At 40.1% G+C, this 25,067-nt stretch overlaps 1 protein-coding gene across 9 annotated transcripts in view; it reads left to right on the top strand.

The window, feature by feature from the left end:
• FARP2 (FERM, ARH/RhoGEF and pleckstrin domain protein 2) overlaps window positions 1-25,067 on the top strand; it is a 124,934-nt gene that overhangs the window by 59,179 nt on the left and 40,688 nt on the right. For all 9 annotated transcript variants that reach the window (XR_014789568.1, XR_014789570.1, XR_014789569.1 and 6 more), the window contains exons 7-13: window positions 1,454-1,568; window positions 7,882-8,029; window positions 11,115-11,210; window positions 13,679-13,842; window positions 14,027-14,095; window positions 15,231-15,288; window positions 19,398-19,650. Coding sequence is in view for 6 of the 9 variants with exons in the window: in XM_084847008.1 (XP_084703134.1) it covers window positions 1,454-1,568; window positions 7,882-8,029; window positions 11,115-11,210; window positions 13,679-13,842; window positions 14,027-14,095; window positions 15,231-15,288; window positions 19,398-19,650 (903 nt within the window). In the remaining 3 variants the exon portion in view is untranslated. The remainder of the gene's footprint in view (window positions 1-1,453; window positions 1,569-7,881; window positions 8,030-11,114; window positions 11,211-13,678; window positions 13,843-14,026; window positions 14,096-15,230; window positions 15,289-19,397; window positions 19,651-25,067) is intronic.

Raw genomic sequence — 25,067 nt, 5'->3', positions numbered from 1 at the left:
TTTTAAATGATCTGGAGTTACGGGTGAGCTGTGAGGTCACCAAGTTTGCTGATGACACCAAAATATTTAGGGTCATTAAAATAAAAAGGGACAGTAAAGACCTCCACATGTATTTCTCTGAACTAGGGGGATGAATAGGCATTAAATGGCAAATGTGGTTTAGTGTAAGCAAGTGTTCAGTGATACAATTGGAGCAAAAAATCATAGCTTTACCTATATGAAGATGGGGTCTGAGCTGGCAGTGACTAACCAAAAACGGGATCTGGGATTGTGGTAGATAGCTTGATGAAAACATTGACCCAGTATGCAGCTGCTGTGAAAAAGGCGAATTCTAGAAATCGAAAATGAAATTGCCTATATCATAATGCTTTTGTACAAATCTATGGTATGACCGCACTTGGACTATTGTGTGTAGTTCTGCACCTCAAAAATCATATGATAGAGTAGGAAAAGGTGCAAAAAAGGGCAACCAAAATGATCAAGGGCCTGGAGCAAGTCGCCAATGAAGAAAGGTTGCAATGTTGAGGTCTTTTTAGCTTAGAAAAAAAGTCAAGTAAGGGGATACATGATAGAGGTGTATAAAATTATTCATAGTGTGAAGAAAATGGATGATAATGCTCATAATACTAGAACCCATGGTCATCCAGTGAAGCTGAGTGGTGGGAGATTCAGCACTGATAAAAGGAAGTACTTCTTCACACAGCACATAGTTAAACTATGAAATTTGCTACCGCAAGATGTAGTGAAGGGCACCAACTTGGATGGCTTTAAAAGGGGATCAGTAAATTCATGAAGAATAAGGCTGTCAATGGCTGCTAATCATGATAGCTGGTATACCTCCCAATACCAGTTGCTGGAGAACCCAAGCAGAAGGGTGCCATTTTGAACTTCCCATAGGCATCTGTTTGGCCACTGTGGGAAAGTTGCTGGATTATATCAGCCTTTGGTGTGAGCCAGCACAGCTCTTCTTATGTTAACTTTGATTGCACACCAAATCTTGGGAACCTGTTGGAATTAAGTTGAATGTCACCTCCCCTCTATTTGGTTCCATGACAAATGGCATTATCCTAGAGAAGTTCATCGCATTGTGTTTATGTATCACAATTTGAATATAACTTGAAGAGCTTTAAACTGTGAGAGGCTGGAAAAGATGTAGCAGACAGATTATTTGTAGAATTGAATAAACCAGTCACAGATCATATCTGTAGCCTAAAACTACCAAAAAAATTGTCAGAAAGGTGGTTCGAAATTTTGAAAAATAACAATTTCACAAGACTGTAACAATCCCATCTCTTAAGAAAAGCCAAGAAGTGAGGAGTTTTTGATAGAGGAATCTGTAGTTCTTGTGAAGAAAGTAACTTTAAGGATTTGTTTGTTTATGGAAACAATTGCAATATGTTATAATATTTCTTTTAAATATATATTTTAAATATATTTGTCTTTTGTATAACAGCGGAAATTGGAGATTTTGATGAATCAGGGGACCGAGAGCACCTTAAAAACAACCGGTATTTTCCACATCAGGAAAGGCTGCAAGCAAAAATACTTGAATTTCACAGGAAACACATGTAAGTGAAAAGGAATGTTTAATGTCTGCTATTCAACAGTGTCATACCTTATTGTAAAATTAACTTTGCAGTAATGATAGACATATGGTTTTCTTGGTGGTGTTTATTAAATTGGCTGATTTTTGTCCCATTGGTCATAAAATCAAGACGATCTGTCTGCTGCATGAAGTTTGGCATGGATAATCTAAACTGGTGAGTAGTGTAATGTGGCCAAATTTCAGGACAAGTAGTTGACAAGTGGCTGAGTTACAGCAGTTTAAAAATGTTGCTTTTAGGGGTTCCGTGTTTCTGATCATGTTTGTGCCCACCCAAAACTTGAACATGCCTTCAAGTTTTTTCCTTGTGACAACTTAGATTATTACAAAAATTCAAGGATATGGCTGAGATCTTCCCTTCAGTAGAAAATCTGGTTTCTAAGGCCCCATTTTAAAAAAAAAGGAATGTGAGGGCAAGATTGTCCAATATATGTCACATGGGGATTTTGAAGGCAAAAACAGAAAGGGGAAGTGCTGGCAAATGTCACACATGGCTGATTGGCAGCTGAACTGTCCAAGGTGGAGAGTTGTCCCAAAAGTAAAATGGCTTTCACTGGACTGAGCAAGCTTACTGCAGAAGCCAGTAGGAAGATAATGGCAGCTTTGTCTGTGAGGGCTACTGCATTTGTGTGCACATTTTTGAGAGAGTGCCCTTGCATCAGTTGAGTCATCTCTCTAGCCCCTTCATGTATTACCCCCATGTGATCACAGTGTTATGGGACTGCATCTGCTGGTCCTGTGTCATTGCCTCCCACATGTTGGTGCTCTGTGTGCATAGGCTTCCCCTGTAACGGGAACCTAAGCATGTAGAGCCTACTCCCCTCTACACATGTGCATCCTGCAACACATGGAGCAGTGGAAGATAATATGTGATGGGTCTTCTCTGTTTTTCCTATGTGTAAATGTTTTCTATGTGCTTTTTGACCATATAATGCATATGGTGACCAGTTGTAGTCTGTGGTTTGGCTCATTGCTTCATATCTGCTGTGAATGTGTTTTGAGATCTCTGTCATGGATTCACTTGATTGCAGTCTCTGATAGCAAATCAGAGCAAATTGGAAGCTACTCCATCTCAGTTTTAGCACTCACTCACCCATCATTCGAGGCAATACGGGGATAACAACAGTGGACAACACTGTATGCCCAGTAGACCTCCTGAACCACTGGGTAAACTATGAAGCAGAGCATGCGCTATATAAATAAGTTCTGATAAGAAACCAAATTTGCCTACACATTTTGAGGAACCAAACCCTTCATGTGTTTTTAAGTTACGGAAATGTATGATCCATCTCAAGTCTATTTTAAATTGCCTGCAACTAAACATTTGCTATTGGGCATTTCATCACAATACACAATCCCCATTTATTCAGTAGGACATGGTGGTGAACCTTTCTTTTCTGTCAGGGGCAGCATGCCCTTGGTGGGCAGAACCAGAGGCAAAAGTGGGTGGGTCCACCCCCTCTTTCTGCCACCCCAATCTGTTTCTCCCTCTTTCTCCCTCTCCTAGCCCAGGGAGGGACAGATTACACCAGAGGTTTTGACTGATCACTTGCAGAGGGCTTTTGAAATTAAGCTGAGCGACGCATGCGGCCCTAGGCCTATAGGTTGCCTACTGCTGTAGTAGGATAATTTTCTCAGGAACAGTGTGTGGTTTCATATATGGTTTCATATCTTAATCTTGATTTTATTAATTTTATTACTGTTAGTCGCCTTGAGTGCCGTTTTTATGGTGGAAAGGTGGGAATTAATCAGTCAATAAACAGTTGTCAGTTAAGACTGTTAAGGTAGCCCCTTGAAGTAGGGACTTTAAGACTTGATACTCTTACTGTATAAAATAACTCCTTGATTTGAGCCTTTGGATCTGAGAACTAGAGTAGTTTGTTTTATTACACAGCATATTAAATGTATGATTCTGAGACTGACCACTTAGAATGTTTTGATCTGTTACTTGACAAAGGTGTGTGATAGAGCTTTCTTGAATTTAGTCATTTGAAATTTAAGAAGGATCTCTACTTCAGGTTGTTTAAATATGACATGCAGACAGTGTACAATGGTCTAAGGTACATATGAGCCTCAGGGAAAATGCTACTCAAGCCATCTTGCTATGAAGTAATAGGTAGTAATTGATATCAACAGATCTTGCTGCCATTCTCAGCATTTAGCAGAACAAATAAGTGAAATACAAATATTTTGGCTCAAATGAAGTTTTAATTACAGTTTTATGTATCAGTATAAAGTTATCACAGTAGCTGTTGTAAACAAATCCTAATCAAAATATGAGTGAAATGAAAAGTGTTGTGTACTCCTTGCTTAACACAATATATCCTTTACTGTGGAAATAGTAAAATCCTGTGTAAACTGGAGACTTCCAATTAAACTAGAAGCAAGTCCTAGCTAGTGGGAAAAGCAACCCAAGGGAGGGCATTTGCAAGAGAAGAATGAGTGTGTATGTGAGGGGTTAACAACCTCTTCCACCTCCTCTAAAAGTGCACCCTACCCCACCGCTACTTTCCTTGTCGTTAGCAAAGATGGGTTTGGGACTGTGTGTTTTTCAAAATAACGTCTAGCTTGGACCTTTAGGAATGCCTGTGTAGCAGTTGTATCTATGCTACATATGTGGTTTTACAATATGTGCTGTTCTAGTTGTTCATGTTGTAGCAGTAGCAAAATGGGCAGACTAACAGCTCCAATGACATACTCAAAGTTTACATTACATTCATTTTGTCATTTCAGCCCTCATTATTGGATTAATACTGCAGTAATGTTTAAATACTTACTGTCTGTACAGGAATAGATTAAAGAAACAGTTGAAATGGATGGAAATCTATTGCAGGGATATATTTCTTCTTTAAAAATTCCGTAAATTACCACTGGCTGTAGGATGGCTAAACAGTTTATCTGCTTAGGGGATAACAAAATTAGATCAGATTGTTTTCAGGCCAGTCTGTGAGGATTAGTCAACTGAAAACATCTGAAGATAATTACTCTGAAACGGCTTTACACTTGTAAACAGTTGTTTGCATAGCGTGGGCCACTTGACATAGTTCCTGTTTCCCCCCACTTCAGAAGTACTGTATCTTTTGAAGATTCAGGAAAGGTTAATTGAAAATACTGCTTTGTTTGTAGGTAGTGATTTCTTGTAACCTGAATAGAATAGAAAAGTTGACAATTTTAACCTGTAATTATTTATGCAGCCTAGAAAAGTGGTATTTATGACCCCATAGTTGCTGCATTCAGATGTAATGGAATAACCATGGTGGTCCATTACGTGCGTGAGCCTCGAGTTTGCATGCTCCCCTTCCCTCCTTTGTACACTAGAGGGAGGAATTTGGAAGTGTCTGCTTCCAGTTTTAAATTAATCATGGTGAACAAGATTGGGAATAAAACAGGAGGCCCCAGAGGAGATTTAAGTCTTCATTCCACCATAAGAGAGGGAAGAGGAGAAGGCAACAAGGGATCTGTAACAACTTTGACTCTTGGTGCTGCGACAGGCAGAAGACCAAGAGGAACAACAGTTGGAGGGACTGCATGCAACCTCAGGGTTGATGTGGCAATATATCACGGAGGTGTTACTTGATTGCTCTGGCAAGTTGCAGAGAGTCCTGATGCATGTGAACAACTAGGGCTAAGATAGTATGATTCTTGTCATTCAGAAGGCAGGTGCCAGCATGACAGTGTTTAGGATGGCACCGGTCAATTGCAAATGATAGGGGTGTGTGAGAAGATTTTTCTCAGTTGACGTGTAGTCCTAGGGACCGTAAAACATTCAGAGTGAGGTTTAAACAGAATAAAAAGGTGTCCCTGGAGCCACCAGGAGCCAGTTTGTCTCAAGGTGGATAAAAAGCAATGATTAAAAAAAACAATTAAATAAATTAAATCAGGTTTTAAAATTTAAATGGGATTTTTAAAAATATTTTTTGTTGGTTTGACAAAAAAATGAGCAATGAAATACTACATTTCTCTCTCATTTAAAAATAATATAGTTGCAATTAAATCTAAACACATACATGCTAAATCTACACTTACAGTGTCATAAAAATAAATGAATAGATTTGTTGCTCTCACACACACTGAGTTACCTACCAATGGGCATTCATTTCATTTTTTTCTCCCATAAGACTGGTTCTGTCCAACCTAACTAGCAGCTCTTGCTTTTTGAAAGTTATGGGTTTTGCCATAACTCAGTGGTAGAGCACTTGTTTTGCATGCAAAATGTCCATGCAAACTCCCCAGCATCTCCAGATAGGGCTAGGAAATAATTCTGCCTGAAGCCCTGAAGAGCTGCTGCCAGTCAGTGTTGACAGTGCTGGACTATATGGATCTGCGGTCTGACTCCGGGTAAGGCAGCTTCCTATGTTTCTCTGGCTGCAGTTGCATGTGCAAAGACACAGGCTGAATAGGATTGTTGTTGTTCTGTGCTTATGTGATGGTGAAGCTGGGACAAGCAAAGCAGAGGAGTTAGGGCAGAGAGACGACACAGGAAAGGATGGTTACCAATTGTATTCCAGGCCAAATTCAAGGTGTTGGTTTTGATCTTTAAAACCCTATGTGGTTCTGGCGCAGCCTGTCTCAAGGAGTGCCTCCAGCAACACCAGATAGGCCGCTTAACAAGATCAGCCTCGGATGGCCTTCTCTCTGTCCCATCAGCCAGGGCAGCTAGGCTGGTGGGGACGAGGGAGAGGGCCTTCTCTGTGGTGGCCCCCACTCTGTGGAACTCCCTCCCTAGGGAACTCTGCCATGCCCCCTCTTTAATGAGCTTCCGCCACGCACTGAAAACTTGGTTATTCAGGCAGGCATTTGGGGTGGGTTAGGGTATTTTTAAATACTGTTTTAATGTATAATTTTACTGTTTTAAATTGTACCATTGTACATCACCCAGAGTGGCCGGGTGACTGGCCAGATGGGCGATTAATAAATTTAATGAATGAATGAATGAATGAATGGTTGGAGGCAGAGTGGAAAGGAACAGTGGTTTGAACTGGAAAGAAAAGGGTAAGCCATTATAGTACACAGACACAGCTTCTGGTTCTTATATTCCCTCGCACTTTTGCCACAGAAAAAACTGTCATGGATTCTGGATATAAGAGAGACCCTGGCTGGGAATATATCCTCCTTGATGTTGTGAAATGCTGCATGGAGTTGTAAATTAAGTAAATTGGATTTGCACCATTGTTTAAGAAATATGTGATGAACTATCAGTGGCAAACCTGATAGAAATCAATTATTTAAATCAGAGTTTTGTCTTGGTGATTTAAAACATGATTTAAATCAGTCCATCCTGATTTGACTATATGTGGGGACACAATCATCTGATACTACTGTATTTTATTGTCTTTGTCTTGAAGTGGGCTATAGGACAGGAGAGAGCACTTTGGGGCCCTCCAGATGTTTCTGTCTCCAATTCCCGTCATCCCTCACCATTGGCTATGCTGGCTAGGGCTGATGGGAGTTGTAGACCAAAACATCTGGAGGGTCACAAGTTACTCTGCCCTGCTATAGGACATATTGGCTTGCCTGTCTTACTGGCTTCCCCATATGTTTTGATGGGGAATAGAGAGTAGTTGTTGTCATATTGACTTCCACAAAAGAATGGAACACATAGGACTTTTTAAATTATTCAGTAGAGTATATAAATTATCCAAATAACACTGGAAAACTAAGGATACACTGCATTTTAAAAATAATTATTGACTTCATCTTAGATTGTTCTAGGACTGAAGAGCAGGAGGAAAGTACATCCTTGCTCCTGCCATTGGCTAGAGGGCCACAGGCTGCTGAGAGGTTTCACCCTCTGCCTCCCAGGAAGAATGCCATGATGAGGGTGAGACCAACCTGGCTCCATCCATCAGCCAGGGAAGGAGCAGCTGTAGCGAGTTAAGAGCACTCGGCTTCACCTGCCAATTGCCCTACAACTGCACATCCAAAGGGAGGCATGCTTTCGCCCCATCCATCACTTAGAGGGCCAAGGGCTGCTGGATTGTGTTGGTGTATGTGTGAGTTTTGTGTTCCTTTTAAGCTGCCTTGAGAATCATTTGACTGAAGGGCAGGCTTTGAGTCTTCAAAATAAATTAATACATTGCTCTACCAAGAACAAGTTTTTTCTTTTTGCCTGGCACAGTCATGTTGAATGACTGGTTGGTTCAGTGGCTGTTTTCATGGATGTAATCTCATTGACCTTGTTGGAGTATAGTTTTTAAAAAATTAAGTTTTTTAAAAAAGTTTTTCATACTATTACTAATTCATTAATTGCTTCTGTATGTTTATTCTGATTACTGTAGGAGTCAAACTCCTGCCGAATCAGATTTCCAGGTGCTTGAAATCGCTCGGAAATTGGAGATGTATGGCATGAGATTTCACCTGGCATCTGACCGTGAGGGAACAAAAATTAATTTAGCTGTTTCACACATGGGTGTACTGGTATTCCAGGTAGGAAAGCAATATTTAATATGAGAAACTTTTTGTATTTACACTGACTTTATCCCAGAGATAAGAATAGCCATATACTCATTCAGGAGCAATTGCTGTTGAATGAAAGGGAGCACCTCCTCCTTGCTACTACAGCCTTTCCAACCCAGAGAGATGTATCAATGTATCAATCACAGTTGAACACTCAAGTGGCAGCTACACTCTCGCCCAAACCCAGACAAGCGCACTAGGAAATTTTTGCAGTTACTTCTCTTGGCCTTTTGAGGCGGTGGAGGAAAACTTGCAATATCACTATGGTTGTCCTACTAGGCTAGTGAAAGAGTGCTGTGGAGCAGTTGTAGTCTCGTTTCCCAGCCTTGAAAGCCAAGGAGAGATGCAGTTTTAACAGAGCACCTGAGTTGGAGAGGAATCTTCCAGCACAATCATAGCCACATCTCTTTGCCTTAAATGCCCAATGTTGATGTAAAAGAGGAGTCCCCAACTATTTGGGGCCTGTGGGCATATTAGGAAATTTGAAAAACTGCCATGATTACCACCACCAAATGGCTACCGTGGGGCAATGGCCAGTGACAAAGGACAAATAACTTGCCCAAGAAACTGAGTACCAGACAAGTGTTTGGGACAGCCCCAAAGACCTGGTGAGGTTGAAAGATTATCTACCCCTTGTTGCAGAGTCACCCATCTCTCTCTCTCCCCCCACCACGCACACCAATTCCTGTCCTCATCTAACCCTCCATCCTTCCTCTTTAAGGCTGAAATCCTATGTATGCTTACATGGGAGTAAGTCCCACTGAGCTCAGCTACATGGGAACTCAAAAGAACACAAGAAGTTAAGAACAGCCTTGCTGGATCAGACCAAGGGTCCATCTAGTCCAGCATTCTGTTCACACAGTGGCTGACCAGCTGTCGATGGGAAACCCATAAGCAGGACATAAGTGCAACAGCACCCTTCTGCCCATGTTCCCCACCAACTGGTGTACATAAGCTTACTGCCTTTGATACTGGAGGTAGCATAGAGCCATCAGGACTAGTAGCCATTGATACCATTCTCCTCCAGGAATTTGTCTAACCCCTTTTAAAGCCATCCAGTTTGGTGGCCATCACTACATCTTGTAGCGAATTCCATACTTTGACTATGTGCTATATGAAGAAATGCTTCCTTTTATTTTTTCCTGAATCTCCCACCAGTCAGTTCCATAGGCTGACCCCGGGTTCTAGTATTATGAGAGAAGGAGAAAAACATCACCCTATCCACATGGTGCACAATTTCGTAGACCTCTATCCTGTCTCCCCTTACTGGCTTTTTTTCTAAGATAAGCAATTCCAGCTGCTGGAGTTGCTCCAGCCCCAGGATCATTTTAGTTGCCCTTTTTTGTACTTTTTCCAGCTCTACAATATCTTTTTTTAGGTGCAGCGACCAGAACTGTGCACAGTATTTTAAGTATGGTTGCACAATAGGTTAATATAAGGGCAATATAATATTGGCAGTTTTATTCTGTCCACCACAACCCCAAGATCTCTTTCTTGGTTGGTCACCTCTAGCTCAGTTCCCATTGAACTAAACCTACATAGAATTGTTCTGTCTATATCCCATCCACCCCTCTCCTTTTCTCTCCAGTCCTAAATCCCCCAGCCCCAAAGTAAAGGTTCTTTCTACTACTCCCCTGACTTTTCCTCAGGCTTGGGCACTCATCATGGCTGGATGAGGGCCAATAAACTGAAGCTGAATCCTGGAAAGACGGAAGCCTGGCAAGACGGAAGCTGGGTCCGGGAGATAGGCTCATTGCCTGTTCCCAATGGGGTTGCCCTCCCTACTTCGGCTGGTTCGCCAGCTATGGCCTCTCCTGGACAGGGATAGCTTGACCACAGTGGTACAGGCATTAGTAACCTCAAGACTGCATTACTGCAATGCACTCTGTGTGAGGCTGCCCTTAAGGCTGGTCCGGAAGCTGGAGCTAGTGCAGAATGCAGCAGCTCAGCTCTTGTCGGGGGCTGCCCCTTTTCAGCGTGTAGCTCCTCTGCTGAGGGAACTGCACCGGCTGCCTATTCGCTACTGGGCCAGGTTTAAAGTTTTAGTACTAGTGTACAAAGCCCTAAACAGCTTGGGACCAGGATACCTGAGAGAGTGCCTCCTTCTTTACCAACTTGCCCGGTCACTGAGGTCATCAGAGGACATGTTCCTGGTGGTTCCACATGGACCCATGGCCCGGTTGGAGTCCACCAGGAAAAGAGCCTTCAGTGTGCTGGCCCCCTTCCTGTGGAATTCCCTTCCTTTAGAGGTCAGGCAGGCACCAACATTGTGTTCCTTCTGGCACCTCCTGAAGATGTTGTTATTTCAAGAGGCCTTCCTTGCATGACCAGCTGTGTCTTGTTAAATTCCACTTTATTGGGGTTTGTGTTTTAAAAAAAAAGGTTTTAACACTTTTAACCTGCTGTTTTATTCTTTTACCATATTGTTCACTGCTCCGAAATCTTCTGATGTGGAGTGGAATATAAATATTGTAAATAAATAAATAATAAATAATAATTAACCTAGGCAGATAGCTTCTCTTACATGCTGCAACAATAGTTGAACTTGGAATCAGCAATCTCTCTTTCTGCCCTCCCAGCAAATGAACAACATGGAGAACTCCAACGGAAGAATTCTTTGCATGGGACTTGGTTAAGCATTTATAGATATTTGCCTGTGAAATTGACATACTGGCCTCATCTGCATCATGAAGTTGGAAGGAGTGAATCAGAGATAAGCCATAATTGCCCATTCAGGAAGGAAAAGGGAAGGAAGGCAGAAAGAACATTGGGAGCCTTAGGATGTAAAAAAAGGTCAAACGTACAGTTTTTAGGCATTTTCTGTAACTCAGCTCCTAACTCTCCATGAAAATTCCTTTAGATATATTGCATGGTTCTTTTAAAGGTCTTCTTATTTTAAATGATAACGAACGTAAGTATTGTTTGTAACTCTGATCCAGAGAGCAGAATGTAGCTGGAAAATAGGGTTGACATTGTGTTTGTACATGATTTTATGGTATTTAAATCATGTATATTATGTACTTTTCTTCATTTTTTCATATTGTATTTAATGTAGGGTAATACAAAAATCAATACTTTCAACTGGTCCAAAGTCCGGAAAATAAGCTTCAAGAGAAAACGATTCCTTATCAAGCTTCACCCAGAGGTTCATGTAAGTACTTCCATAATAATGTCTCTTCCACAATTCCAAACTGAAATACATAGTTTTCCTCACATGAACCAGTTATTCCCAGGACTTGTCAGTTTTCCATGTTATTAAAGGATGCATACCACAGATTAGTTATGCATACCTCAGATGAAGCCGCTGGGGGCTATCATCAGGAGGTTTGGGGTGCGGTGTCATCAGTATACGGATGACACGCAGCTCTACCTCTCGTTCAAATCTTCACCAAGGTTGGCCGTAGAATCCCTGTCCAAATGTCTGGAGATGGTGAGTGGCTGGATGGGGAGGAATAAGCTGAAGCTGAACCCTGACAAGACCGAGGTACTTTTGGTGGGAGACAAGAGGAGGTTGGGGGATGTTGACCTGGTGTTGAATGGGGTACGGTTACCCTTGAAAGGCCAGGTCCGCAGCTTGGGGGTCATCTTAGACTCCCAGCTGTCCATGGAGGCTCAGGTGTCAGCTGTGAGCCGGACAGCGCTGTACCAACTTCATCTGATACGGCGGCTGCACCCCTACCTTCCCAACCATCTGCTCCCATCGGTAGCACATGCCCTGGTCTCCTCTCGTTTAGACTACTGTAATGTGCTCTACGTGGGGTTACCCTTGAAGACGGTTCGGAAGCTGCAACTGGTACAGAACGCGGCGGCTTGCCTGACTAAAGGCAGCCACCGGTGAGATCACATCACTCCAGTGTTGAAGGAGCTGCACTGGTTACCAGTTGTTTTCCGGGCCAAATTCAAGGCGTTGGTTTTGACCTTTAAAACCCTATATGGTTCCAGCCCAGCCTATCTCAAGGAGTGCCTATCAACAAGATTTATTTATTTATTTATTTATTTATTTATTTATTATTAAATTTATTAATCGCCCATCTGGCTGGTCACCCAGCAAGATCAGCCTCAGATGACCTTCTCTCTGTCCCATCAGCCAGGACAGCTAGGCTGGTGAGGATGAGGGAGAGGGCCTTCTCTGTGGTGGCCCCCACTCTGTGGAACTCCCTCCCTAGGGAACTCCGCCATGCCCCCTCCTTAATGAGCTTCCACCGTACATTAAAATCATGGTTGTTCAGGCAGGCATTTGGGGTGGGCTAGGGTAATTTTAGAAATGTGATGTTTTTAATGTTGAATTTTATTGTATAAACTGTTTTTATTGCTGTACATCGCCCAGAGTGGCTGGGTGACCGGCCAGATGGGCAATTAATAAATAAATAATATTTGTCAAGTGTTATGTAATTTAATACCACACTATATAATCTATAAAATATGAGATTATTGGAGACACAGTCAACATTAGAGGGGAATATTTGGAATGAGAAAAATAATTTATAATCAGATCAACATAACAGTCAGCTCAATTACAGGGGAAAGGAAGTTACATTTATTTTTTATTATTGTACTTTGTGCTGTTCCCAGTTTTATTTGTGGTGCCTTGCCATTCTGATGCTAACTGCCCACGGGAGGAAGAAATAGGGAAAATTTATGTCTATCCTCAGGTCCTACTCTACCCTTAAGTAAGGGTGTTATATAGTTTTGGTACTTACTTTTTCATAACTTTGTATTTTAGAGCTTCTAGTAGACCTTGCTTCAAAAGTTTGTTTTCAGTTCATATGCATTTCGTTCATGTACAGCTGTGAAAAGAAATGTAGCTCAATGCAAAAGCAGACTGATTGAAGTAGTTTTCATCTAGTCTAAGATTCTGTCACTGACAGTTGTAAATACAGTTTATTTCAAAGTGCTATCATGTTCATTGCAAGCCAATCTTGTAAATAGCCATCTGGGATAAGTGAGAATCACCTCCAGGCAACCAAATAGGGAAGCTTTTATAAACTGAAAGAGTGTCCACCATCCCCTACACCCACACAAAGCTATCTGTGTGTCACAAATGTCTAATGTAAGTGTTCATGAAGAAAGGCTGTAGCTCAGTGGTAGAGCATATGCTTTATGTACAGAAGGTCCCAGATTCAATCCCTGGATTCTTCAGGTAGGGTTGGGAAAACTCCTGCCTGAAACCCTGGAGAGCCATTGCCAGTCAGTGTTAACAGTACTGGGCCAGATGGATAGTATAAAACAGCTTCCTATGACCTGGTGGGCTAGTAAAAATGCTTTTGGGCCTGTAACTTTTGTGAACTTATTTGCAAGGGTGAGATATACCATTTATTTCATAACTACTGGTGTTCAGTTCATGTGCTAGTCAATAATTCCCTGTAAATTTTGCTCTAATTTTTTGTTCAGTAATACTTCATACCAGTCCAAACAATTTGTCCTATTATGTCTTAACTGTGATAGCAAGAAATGGGGGGGGGGGGGCGTTGCTTGCTTCTAGAAAAACCTATTTTTAAATGTTCAATTCCCTCTCTAGCCATTGAGTGAATGGGTGTTCTATAGCAAATTCTCCAGACCTGCATTGAAGTCCGCTACATGGGAGCTAGCAAGTTTGAGCCCATTGTGTTTCAATTCTAGGGTCCATACCAGGATACTCTAGAGTTTCTTTTGGGAAGTAGAGATGAGTGCAAGAACTTCTGGAAAATATGTGTTGAATATCACACTTTCTTCAGGCTATTTGATCAGCCAAAACCAAAGTCAAAAGCAGTCTTCTTCAGCAGGGGTTCATCTTTCAGATACAGGTATGATATAAGCCAGTTCATTTTGCTCCAGGAAAATGAATTCAAGAAAAACTTTTCAAGTAATTCCTTTTAAATTAAATATTAAGTATCTTATTTCTCAAGTACAAAAATTATTTGCTCAAAGCCCAGAATTGTGTGTACTTTTCATGAGATTTTGGTAACATTTATGCTTATTACTTTGCAGTGGGCGTACACAGAAACAATTGGTGGATTATGTTAAAGAGAGTGGGTTGAAAAAAATTCCATATGAAAGGTAACAAGCTATTTTAGAAGTGAAGAAGTTTAATGTACTTTGGTTATCTTGTGTCTTCCTTAGTCTATTCTACCATAATGAAATTCTGCTCACATTTAGGGTACGTCATTGCTGTGCTGATCAAAGATCTTAGTTTTTTTCTAGAAATCGTAAAATGATTAAACTCTTACTTCTTTTGCTTCAGAGTTAGACTTATGTATTTCCCAGATTCAGTCAGTTTAATTTGTGCTGCATTCCCTTGGAGGTAATCTGTCAGGGGCCATGGTCTCTCTGTGCTCCACCTCATAGGTAGCTGGAAGTCAGCCTGCTCTCATATGATATTCAGAGACCATGAATGAATGAGTGCTATAAAGATTCATAGTAGTAAGTCGGTGAGCCTCAGAATGTTGTCATCATATATTAATGATTTAATCTATGAAAAGTTATTGATTAAAAATTAGAATTGTAACTAGAGAGAGTAAAGCTGGTCAAGATGTAGAATATGCAAATCTAAATATTCATAACAATACTTTACATACCTATTACAATTTGCAGGTACATTTATTATGATGGGGTTAATCTGACCTCCTTAGGGAGGGAATTGCACAACTGGGGTGCTGCCACAGAAAAGGCCCTGTCCCATGTCTCCATAACTCCTCTTGGAGATGGGACCTGTTAACAGTAACAGGTCCCATCTCCAAGAGGAGTTATGGAGACATGGGACAGGGCCTTTTCTGTGGCAGCACCCCAGTTGTGCAATTCCCTCCCTAAGGAGGTCAGATTAACCCCATCATAATAAATGTACCTGCAAATTGTAATAGGTATGTAAAGTATTGTTATGAATATTTAGATTTGCATATTCTACATCTTGACCAGCTTTACTCTCTCTAGTTACAATTCTAATTTTTAATCAATAACTTTTCATAGATTAAATCATTAATATATGATGACAACATTCTGAGGCTCACCGACTTACTACTATGAATCTTTATAGCACTCATTCATTTATAGTTGCAACAACCTTGTGAAATAGGGTAGGCTGCGGGATAGTGTCTTGCCAGGGGACCCCCCCCTTTCCCCCCCTTAATTTGTATATATAGCTGATGAAGTGTTTGGATTATTTCTCAGGTTCTTATAGCATATTCTTTGTTTACAGGAGGCATAGCAAAACTAGAATGTCTGCTCACACCTTGAATGCTGATCCACCCAAACAGGTTTGACCTGAAATTAACCTTTTTACAGTATCATGAACAGAAAGATTACAAAAGTCAACCTCTATAGTGACACTTTCTGTATTTTCAAAAATGTATCTTTAAAAAAAAAAATCATTGTTCCTATTCCATTCTTCCCATTTCTGGTAGTGATGTTAAATAAGTATGTACTATGTAACTTGAAGTGACTCATTGTTTTTCAAGTTATTCATGGCTCTAAAGCAGGCTTGCCTTGGGAATATGCCCAGTGGAATTTCTTAACTTTTTTCCCTTGAATGGCAGACCTCCATGCCATATCACAAACTGCTTCTAAAACTCCCCTTACTTTCAGAGGAGTTCTGCCAAGTGAAGTTGGGGTTGCTGTTTTAGAAGTACAAGCTGAGACTTCCCTGGGGCTCATGGAGCAGAGCAATTCTTTGGATCAAGACCAAAATTTGGTCCTAAGTATTTCAAAGTATTTCTTATCAGTGAGCAATTTTAATTTATCGTGGGCAGGGCTTATCAGTATATGTATCAAATAAAGCTCTTCTCTGCAGTGGGCCTGCTAACAAATTTGTTTTGGCATAAGCTTTTGTGGACCGTAATCCATTTCATGTATGGAGTATTATGGGGAGTTTGAGGTTTATATACATTACATATGGTGTAGAGGGGGGAAGAATTGTAAACTGTGAGGCGCCACAAGACTGTTGTTTTTGCTGCATTAGACAAACATGGCTATCCATTGGTGTTTGTTAATGGCATGACCCTATACACGTGTACTCAGAAATAAGTACAACTGTGTTCAGTTTGTTTGAAACCTAGACACCTATGTAGTCAGCACAATAGACAGCACAATCCTATGCATGTTTACTTAGAAAAACTTTATGTTCAGTAACACGTATTGTTAAAAATGTGTACTTAGAATTCCAGCCTAAATCCTCCTTCTCCCTCCACTCCCACTATTTCACATTCCTTGGGCGCATTCAGATACAGCTTTCTGGGACCAAAAAAAGGGTTCAAAATGAACCAAGAAGTCCCTTCTGCAGATAAATAGTCACTTTACACTTCTCTCTGTGGCCAAACATTGATCACAGTTGTGACTTCACTCATTAACTAAACACACTGAAGGGTAATAGCATGCTCATTTCTTTCAAAACTATTGGGAAAAAAACGACTGTTTCTCACAAAATATTGGAATGGTTCTGAACATTTTGTCTCATATCTCTGGTTCTACAAGGGCTAGAGACATGGTCTTTTTTGTTTAAAAGTTGGGAATCTGGCTAGCTAGTGGGCCCCCTCAGAACATGAGCTGCGGGCTTCAGCTCCCTTAGCCCTCCAGTTAATCCGGCTATGCTTCTCTGTTGTAATAACTGAGACTTTTCTATAAATGCCATTCTAGAGAGCAAAGATTGTCAGCATTATTGCTTTATTATAATTAGCACAGCCATATAATTCATGAGCTTTGTCAGCTCTTGAGTCCAGAATTCTGAACCAGCATAGTTCTCTCATGTAGGCCTTAGGAGAAGGACTTGACTTTGCTAACCTGGAACAGCTGTTCACTAGCAGCAGTGGACCTCTTATAGAGATACAGAGCAGACCCTGTAACAAGCCCCAGTGACAGTTCTCCCCATTCATCTACTCTAGCAACATTATTACTGGATGAACATAATTCGAAGGGTCATTCATCTCTATCTAGTAAACATCATTACCTCCCAATAATGCTCTCTGCTGTTTTATATTGACCAAAAAGGTTAGGTTCTACATAAGGGAATGAATGAACAAACCCAAATTAGACATTACAAATATACAGAAACCAGTGGGTGATCATTACAGTCTGCCTGGCTTTCTCCAATGTAACTATTTCATGGTTAAGTCAAGATTGTTGATGCTTCTCAACAGAGTACTAAAATAGTTTGTATTTATATTTCTATCCTCAACACCCAGCTTCAGGTACACACACTCAAAACTGGAAGACTGTGGGAGGAGGCACCTGGTCAGGGGGATAGAATCATGGTTAGACCACTGTAACTTGGCCTACACACCGCCCCCGGTCTTGCCTGCTGTAACGTGGAGAACCCAGGTGGGCAAAGCTGGCAGAGGTTTGCCCCCCAGTCTCATCCATCCAGGTCTCTGTGAAAGAGAGGTCTCTTTGTCTCTGTCAGCGTGCTTATCCAGGATCAAGTCCTAGATGGCGGGTTTTTTTCTCAGTCACTAACTTGAGCATTCAGCAGCAGTACCTTCAACCCAGGGGATGGTCACCAAGGCTACTCAGACTCTTTGAAATGGATGTCAGTTTTTGTTACGATTTCTAAAATGGAGCATAAGTCTCACTAGCCGTAAGAATCATAAAATAGTAGGGTTGTAAGGGGCCTATAAGACCATTGAGTCCAACCTCCTACTCAAAGCTCATTGACAATGAGATGCACCACGTTGTCCACAGACATCCAAAATAAAGCCTTTTGGATGGGTGATAATGGGGAAACTGAATGGAGGCTTAGCCACAACAATTTAGTTAAAAATTGTTTTGAACAAAGAGCCTTGGAAGTCCCTGTAACGTTCAGAGTTTGTGCGTTTTGTTTGAGATTTTTTGATAGTGGCTTTCTTCCCAGTGCTCTATGCTCCTTGTGGGACCAATTTCACACTGGACTTGGAACTGAGAATTCACACATAGGTTGCAGTCCCTTATGAGGCACGAAAATGGTTGGATGGAACTGGCAAGTTGTACTGCATTATGTGTGGAACCTGGCTCTGTACTCAGTGGAGTGCTTTACAAGGTGGTAAAGCTTTCTATCTGGGTATATGAGGCAAATAGATTTGTCTGAGGCAAATGAGGCAGGGAAGCAGGAACGTGGGGTAGGCTCCAGAGTAGAACGGACAATTGTGCTAGAAAAGAGTCGCAAAGAATGATAATAAGGCTGATTGGACCCCAAGTTATTCTCAGAGTGGAGACACACACCAGCATGAGGGATGCGCAAGCAGAAAGAATGAACATCATCTGCCCAAACCCCAAGGCAGTTATAGAGTTCAAAAGCAACAGTAGTTGGGTTCAGTGAAATTAAACAAAAGCTCGAGATTCCTTGGCCATTAGTTGATTTACATCTGGCTGGCTATACAAAGCAGCGTAGAACAATATTAAAAACAAAAAGTGTCATTAATGATGTTCAGGTAGAGCTTGACTTGCTGACCTATCTGGGAGATGGGAATTTTCAGGATTGCCCCTTTTTTCTGCCAGGGCTTTTGATTAGCCAGTTCAAAGGTACTGTCATGGGTTAGTCAGTTGAGTGGTGGTATGGCAATCAGGCAGGTATTTGCATATTTCCACAATTGCAAGGAACAACACTCATTAATTTAATCAAGGAGGAAGCAAGTATGCTTTATGGCTCCAGTGCCAGTTCAGAGCCTTAACAACATTCCTGGCAGCATTTCTGTGCCTTCCAAAACCAAACTGGATTCTTGAGCCAAAGTGTCATGGTAATGCCAATTAAATACATAGTGCACAAATGCACAAGTCAGAGAGCCAGTACATCTGAAACTCCTCCGTAATAATATATTACCTCTAGTATCAGAGGCAGTATGCCCCAATACCAGTTGCTGGAAAATATGAGTAGGGTGGTACTATTTCATTCATATCCTATTTGGGAGCTTTCCATAGGGATTTGGTTGGCCACTGTGGGGAACAGAATGCTGCTCTAGTTAATCCTTTGGTTTGATCCAGCATAGCTCTTCTTATGTTCTTAATATTGGCCTTCATGTCTGCCATTTGGATAGAGACATTAATTTCCTAAATACAGGGAAAGTACTAGTGACATAAAACTAGCTGTTATATTCCTATAGAAATTACAGTAGAACAGAACATGGGATAATGTTTCCACAGGACCACGTCTGCGAGGGTAGACTCTCAAGTGCCAAGGTAGGAAGGAGTATAAATCCTAGAAATAGGGCAAGGATGAGTTTCCAAGTCCTGTCAGGTTACACAAGGCATCTTGGTAAAACACCTGACTCATGTTTCACCAAGTACATTTCTTGGCCCTATGGACAAAATACCTTAACTTGCTTTCAGAGTACATGCTTATCTGCTTAGATATGTGCTAAAATAGCTGATTTAATAATGACCTCTCTTATTTTCCCCCCAGACTGTCTCATTTACAGAAGGGTTAAGAATCCTTGGACCTAATGCATGTACATATGCCTCCTTCCATTCGGATAATGTATTATCTACAAATGTTGCCAGCTTGCCCACTTTCACAGAGAGCAATCCATTCCTTTTGGAGTCCAGAATATCACATACAAGGAGCTTGTCAGCAGAAGGAAATAGTGGGATACCAGAAGAAACAGGCAAGAAAGTGGTACAGCAGCATGGATCACCGATGCTCCAGTCATTCCAAGGTGTTGGGTTTTGTAATGTTGCAGAAAACTGCAGCCCCATTTGTGCTAGTATTGAGAATAGCTGTGGTTTTGATGTAGCAATAGAAAAGTGTGGCAAAGAAGGTAGGATTACTTATAAAAATGACAATGATGAGGATGATTTTACCACAGGTATGGCTACTGCTGCTAAACTGCATCAGCCTCAAGGTAGAGGTGCCCCACTTGTAAAACTGGTAAACTCCCAACTGCAGGTTTCAGAAGAATTCATTGATGATGATCCAGCAGAAATCTCCTTTTTTGCTGGAGGATCTGAAGCATTTTCTTATTTGTATGGTGGTTTCGATTTACAGGAATCAGATTTATCTAAGTGTCTCTCAGATTCACCTGCTTTAACTAAAGAAATTCTTCAACAAAATATGGCATCTTCTCAGTCAAGTCCTGACAGATATTCCATAGAAGCAGTAGATATGAACATGGATGATGAGTTTGAATTTGAAGGAGAGAGTGATTTTAATGGGAATGAGCAGCCATCAAATACTTCGGAATTATTTCAAGTTAAAGCTCAGGCAAGCAGAATTCAAAGTCTTTTGAGTCCTTCTGAAACCAGTTCACTAATTAACAACCAATCTGAAAGTAGTTCTCTCAACAATTTGACATTAAATGGCACATCGTTTTTACACACTTACAGCTCTGCTAATCATTCGGAAGCTAGTTCTATGGTGAACTTCCCAGCATATTCAGTTCGCTCTGAGTCAAGCTCAGCTTTTCAATTCACTGACATTATTGACCAGTTGGAACAGCTGAGCTATCCTCCTACCACTACAGAAGACTCTAGTAGTTCTGACGACTCATGGGATTCAGAAACTGCAGCACCGTTAGATATAAGCCTCTTTTTCAGCAACCCCTTTGCTCAAGCTACTGGAGAGAATTTCACTCTTGATTTTCAGAATAATCTGAAGAATCTCTCCCAAGACGACAAAGCAGAAAACACAGAAACACATCATTAATATTCTGGTTGATATGGCACATTAAAGCAAGCTCTCTAGAATCAGGTTTTAAAATAAGTAGAATGTAGATTATTTCTGACCTGATTCATTCCAGTGATTGGATTTTTAAATCTGCATGCTATAGCTGACCTTTTTTTTGATCCTCATACTTCTGATTTTTCTCAAGGCATCATAAATAAGTTGTTAAGTTGAAGTGTAGGCATCAATGGTACATACAAGCCACTGTAAGGGTACTAATGTACAACTCTAATGTACTGTATGTTTTTAACAGAAGGTGGTTAGACAATCTGTGGTAGAGGACAGTGCACCACAGCTGACATTTATTGCATCTGGCTTTGTTGAACTTAATCTGTAATAGCCAACAATTGCCCCTGATACCATATGACAGTGACCTAAGGGTTGATATTCAACTGGGAACAAACACAAGTAGTTGTGGCATGTTTGGAATCAAGATGGATATAAGCTGAGCAGAAGGGAATTTGAAATATATCAATTTTTCTGCAAGAAAAATCTGCATACTTCCAAGAATGAAGATGGAACTGATGCTTTAGAGAGCCTGAATACATGTTTCCATTGCACTGTGAATCTGGAATGTAGGCACACTTTATTAATAACAAACCACTTACTGTTTTGCAGCAGTTGGGCAGTAAATGCCTTGAAAGGGCACTTTTTTGTGCTTTCTTGCAGCTGTTTTATTATAATTTAATCAGCTACAGTGCAGAAAGAAGCCCATAACTTAACTGAATCTACATAAAGGTTTGTTTGATAGAGGAAAATGCTTGCTGCAACTTTTATTATAAAGTTGTGCTGCTTCAAGGAAATGACCTTTATGAATGTTGGAAGAATGTGAATGCACAAGTTCCAGTCTGAAGGCAGCATATAACGTAATTAGTATTTAATATGATACTGTATTATGGTGGTAGAGAGTTGGAAAACCTGGTTCTCCCAGGTCTCCTGATAAACATGTGAGAATGGGGTGCAAAAAACCTTGTACAAGAAATAAACTAAAATATTGTCACAGTTATGTCTGAAAGGATTGTATCTTGAGGTAATTAATTAGGTGTGTGTATCTTTGTGGTATAATTTCCTAACTGTAGCTGTATAAAAGGAGAGTGCAATACATGAATTTATCAGATTTCCTTTAAACTAAGCAGAGCATTGCTGGTTTGTATACCCTGTGATAATTGTTTTAATATCTGCTCTGGATTCCCTATCATACTTTAAAAAATACTTAGAAAGGCTTCCTGACCAAATTTTTATTAGAATAATCTTATCAGTGTGCAGCTCAGCATAATGGAGTGATTACCTTTGGCTACCATTTAGTTTGCCTTTTGTTTCTGAGTTTTTAAAATATTTGATTTTTTTCTCATTAGTAGGTGTAATAACTGTTATGACATTCTCGTTGTGCTTGAAATATTATACTGGCAAAATTGACATTAGTTTGGGATAGCGGCTTGTTAAGTACGTACCATAGAGTGTAATCTTTGGCTGTTGCATTTCTTTAAATCTGACTTCTCTGCCTCTCCAGTAGTTTCTCAAAGAGAAGCACCAGTGCTCTGTACAGCCAGGCTGCGCTACATAGAAGTGTAGGAAAAGACTGCACATGACTTTTCGTAGTTATGTTGGCCTTAGATTTTAATTATTTGGTTGCTTTTTTTATAGCTGTCGTGGTAATACCATAAAAGTGCCATATGTTTTATTATAAGAGGAACACTTTTAAAACATTGTATTACTAGACTGTGTTACTAGTTATATATATGCATGCCAGACAGAAAGGGCTTTGGTTGAGTAAATACTTTAAACTGGAGGAATACATGCATCTTTGGTGTTGCAGGCTAGGAGTTGACTGCGATCTATCTGACTGTGATGGTACATGCTTAATTCCTACAAATAGCTTCTGCTACTAAATGGTTACATGAGAAAGGCACAACATTCAAGCCAATTCTGAAAATTGTGCTTCTTTTCAAAGAGAACAGATTTAAACACAAGCAGCCATTAGAAAAGCTTTTGGGAAAGTTGGGAAAGGACAATATTTTCAGCCCCTTCTGGAGAATGTTTCCTATGCCCTGCATTTGAGCAGTCTCATACTTAATAATTCAGGTCTTGAACAAAATAAGGATGCTGTGCAATGCCCCCAAATGAAATGGTTATTCAAACCCCCCAGCTGAACCAGTCAACTCAGTAAGCAATAAGAAGTTAATTTAAGAAATCACAAGCAAGTAGTTCTTATGCCAAGAATTCAGACGCGAATTGGCATACACAAGTGCTGCCTGTTTCCTCTCTCTCTCTTTTTTTAAAAAAAACATTTGTTGGAACTTGAAGGTCTTTTCCCTATGAACTTCTTGCATTTAATATTTTCTAACAAAAAAATAGTTTTTACCGTTAACATATCAAGTTGTCTACATGCCCCATATGAGACAAAAAAACTAGCTCCTGAGTTCTCAAGCTTTAGGTAAGTGTCAAATTGTTAATTATTTTTAGTGAGACATGATTAAGAAGTACCATTTTCACAACACTTTGCCCTTCATCTGTTTGATCTCCAAGCTGTGTAGCTATGTATTGGTATGGTTATGTTTGTCAAAACCAGTTCTGATACACAGATCTGGAGGGAAATATGTTGGACAAACTTATTTGTTTCCTCTCTAGCTTTATGAAAGAATTCAGGATGTGGGCAGTGGAGTGGGCAATGAAATGCTGATCTGGTTGTTGCAAGGAGCCAGATGTTCACACTCCCTCTCAAGAGCAGAACTCATGGAAGGCCTTAAACTTACATGATGATATAGAAAGGTGTTCCTTTTATTCTGTTCCAAGGAAAAAGGGAGATTTCTTGCACCATCTTCGTCCTCATAGAGTACGCTACTACCTTTTTCAAAGGAAGTTATCATAGTTGAAGAGCTGTTTGTTTAGTCTTAAGCTGTCTATGCCACAGAAGCAATTTTTGTTCATCCTAGTTGCATCTTGCAGTATTCTGAGGATTGAATCCAGACAGAGTTATGCTTAGAGTAGAGCTGTTGTAATAATTGGGAATTAAATGACTGACTTGCCCGATTGATTTCAGTGGTTGTACACTAAGCATAACTAAATCTGGTTCCAATTCTAAATTATTCTGCTAAACTTTTAAATTTGAGACTTGTTTTGCTTGTTTGAATATTTTTTAAAGTGCAAACCTAGTTTTTAATAGAAAAATGTGTCTAGAATTTCAGTTTTTGTTGTTTTTTAAAGCTGCATGTGAGTAGCAGTTTCTGGTAAATGGCCGCTGGTTGCCTCAGGGTCAGCAATCAGGCAGGAGGAAAATCACTGTGTTTCTCTGACATGAAGAAACATGAGGTAGCCCGGGGAGATTAAAGATCTGTACATGATAGATAATAATTTTCAGTGACATCCATACAAATGAGTTTAGCTCCATTGTACACTGATAAAGTATTTGACTGCACTTTATGGTACATGGGAAGGTAGTATTAAATACTTCAGAGTTTAATCAGATATACTCAAAACAAACTTTACTTATATTATTATAGGTCTGTATTCATTTACATTTAAACATATTTATTTTGACCCAATTAAAAGTATATGAAGGGTTGATTGGTGGAATATGAGTGAGTGTTCTACAGGTTTACAGCCATAGTTAAGCTTTGGCAGAAGTACCTCAACATAATTTCTGGTGGCCTATCCTTTGTAGAATCAAATATATAATTAGTTATTAAAGGAATCTGATTTTCTAGTAATCATTTACCACTCGGATTGAGTAGTGAAATAGTTTCTTTGTATTCAGGTTCACTTTTAAACTCAGTTTGCTAACCTTGAACACTAATAACTTCCCTATCAGATATATACTTTATAGGTGGTGTTTGTGTGTATTTACCCATTAGGATGGTATTAGCTCAAAACCTGTTGGTAATTCATTCCCATTATTGTCATTTTGTGAAGTCTTAATGTACTATATGCAATAGTTAAGCTTACCTAGCAAAAGTCTTAATACTGACTCCAGCGTTGGTCATTTTTATATTAAACCTCCCTCCCAATAAATACAGCATATATAATTGTGTGCACATGTTGAATAAATTAACATTGTGAGCTTTTTACAGTTCTTCATGCTTAAACTGTAGCTAAGTTATTCACACCTTATTTGTGTGATATTAGAGGGTTCATCCACTTAATAATGAAGAATATTCCTAGGTGTTCGATCTTCAGAGATTCATCAGTAATTAAAATGAATATTGATGAGATCATAACAAACATTTCGCAAAACTGCTATATTCAGAGTCAGGTTATAGCTTCCACATGTGGGGCACATTAAAAAAAAATACAGATTCTCTGTATTGGTGACAAACTGCAAGGATGGCCTTCAGAACATACCGGAAGTATATATAAAAGTTTTATGTTCCAAATGATTTGTGCCTTGGTATGAGCAATTATTTAGTGAAATTGGTG

Source organism: Heloderma suspectum, chromosome 3 (assembly GCF_057233095.1).
Source record: "Heloderma suspectum isolate Gila_16-S chromosome 3, 16-S_ref, whole genome shotgun sequence".
Lineage (NCBI taxonomy): Eukaryota > Metazoa > Chordata > Lepidosauria > Squamata > Helodermatidae > Heloderma > Heloderma suspectum.
The sequence above is the reverse complement of the archived record's forward strand: the minus strand, read 5'-3'. Positions and strand labels throughout refer to the sequence as shown.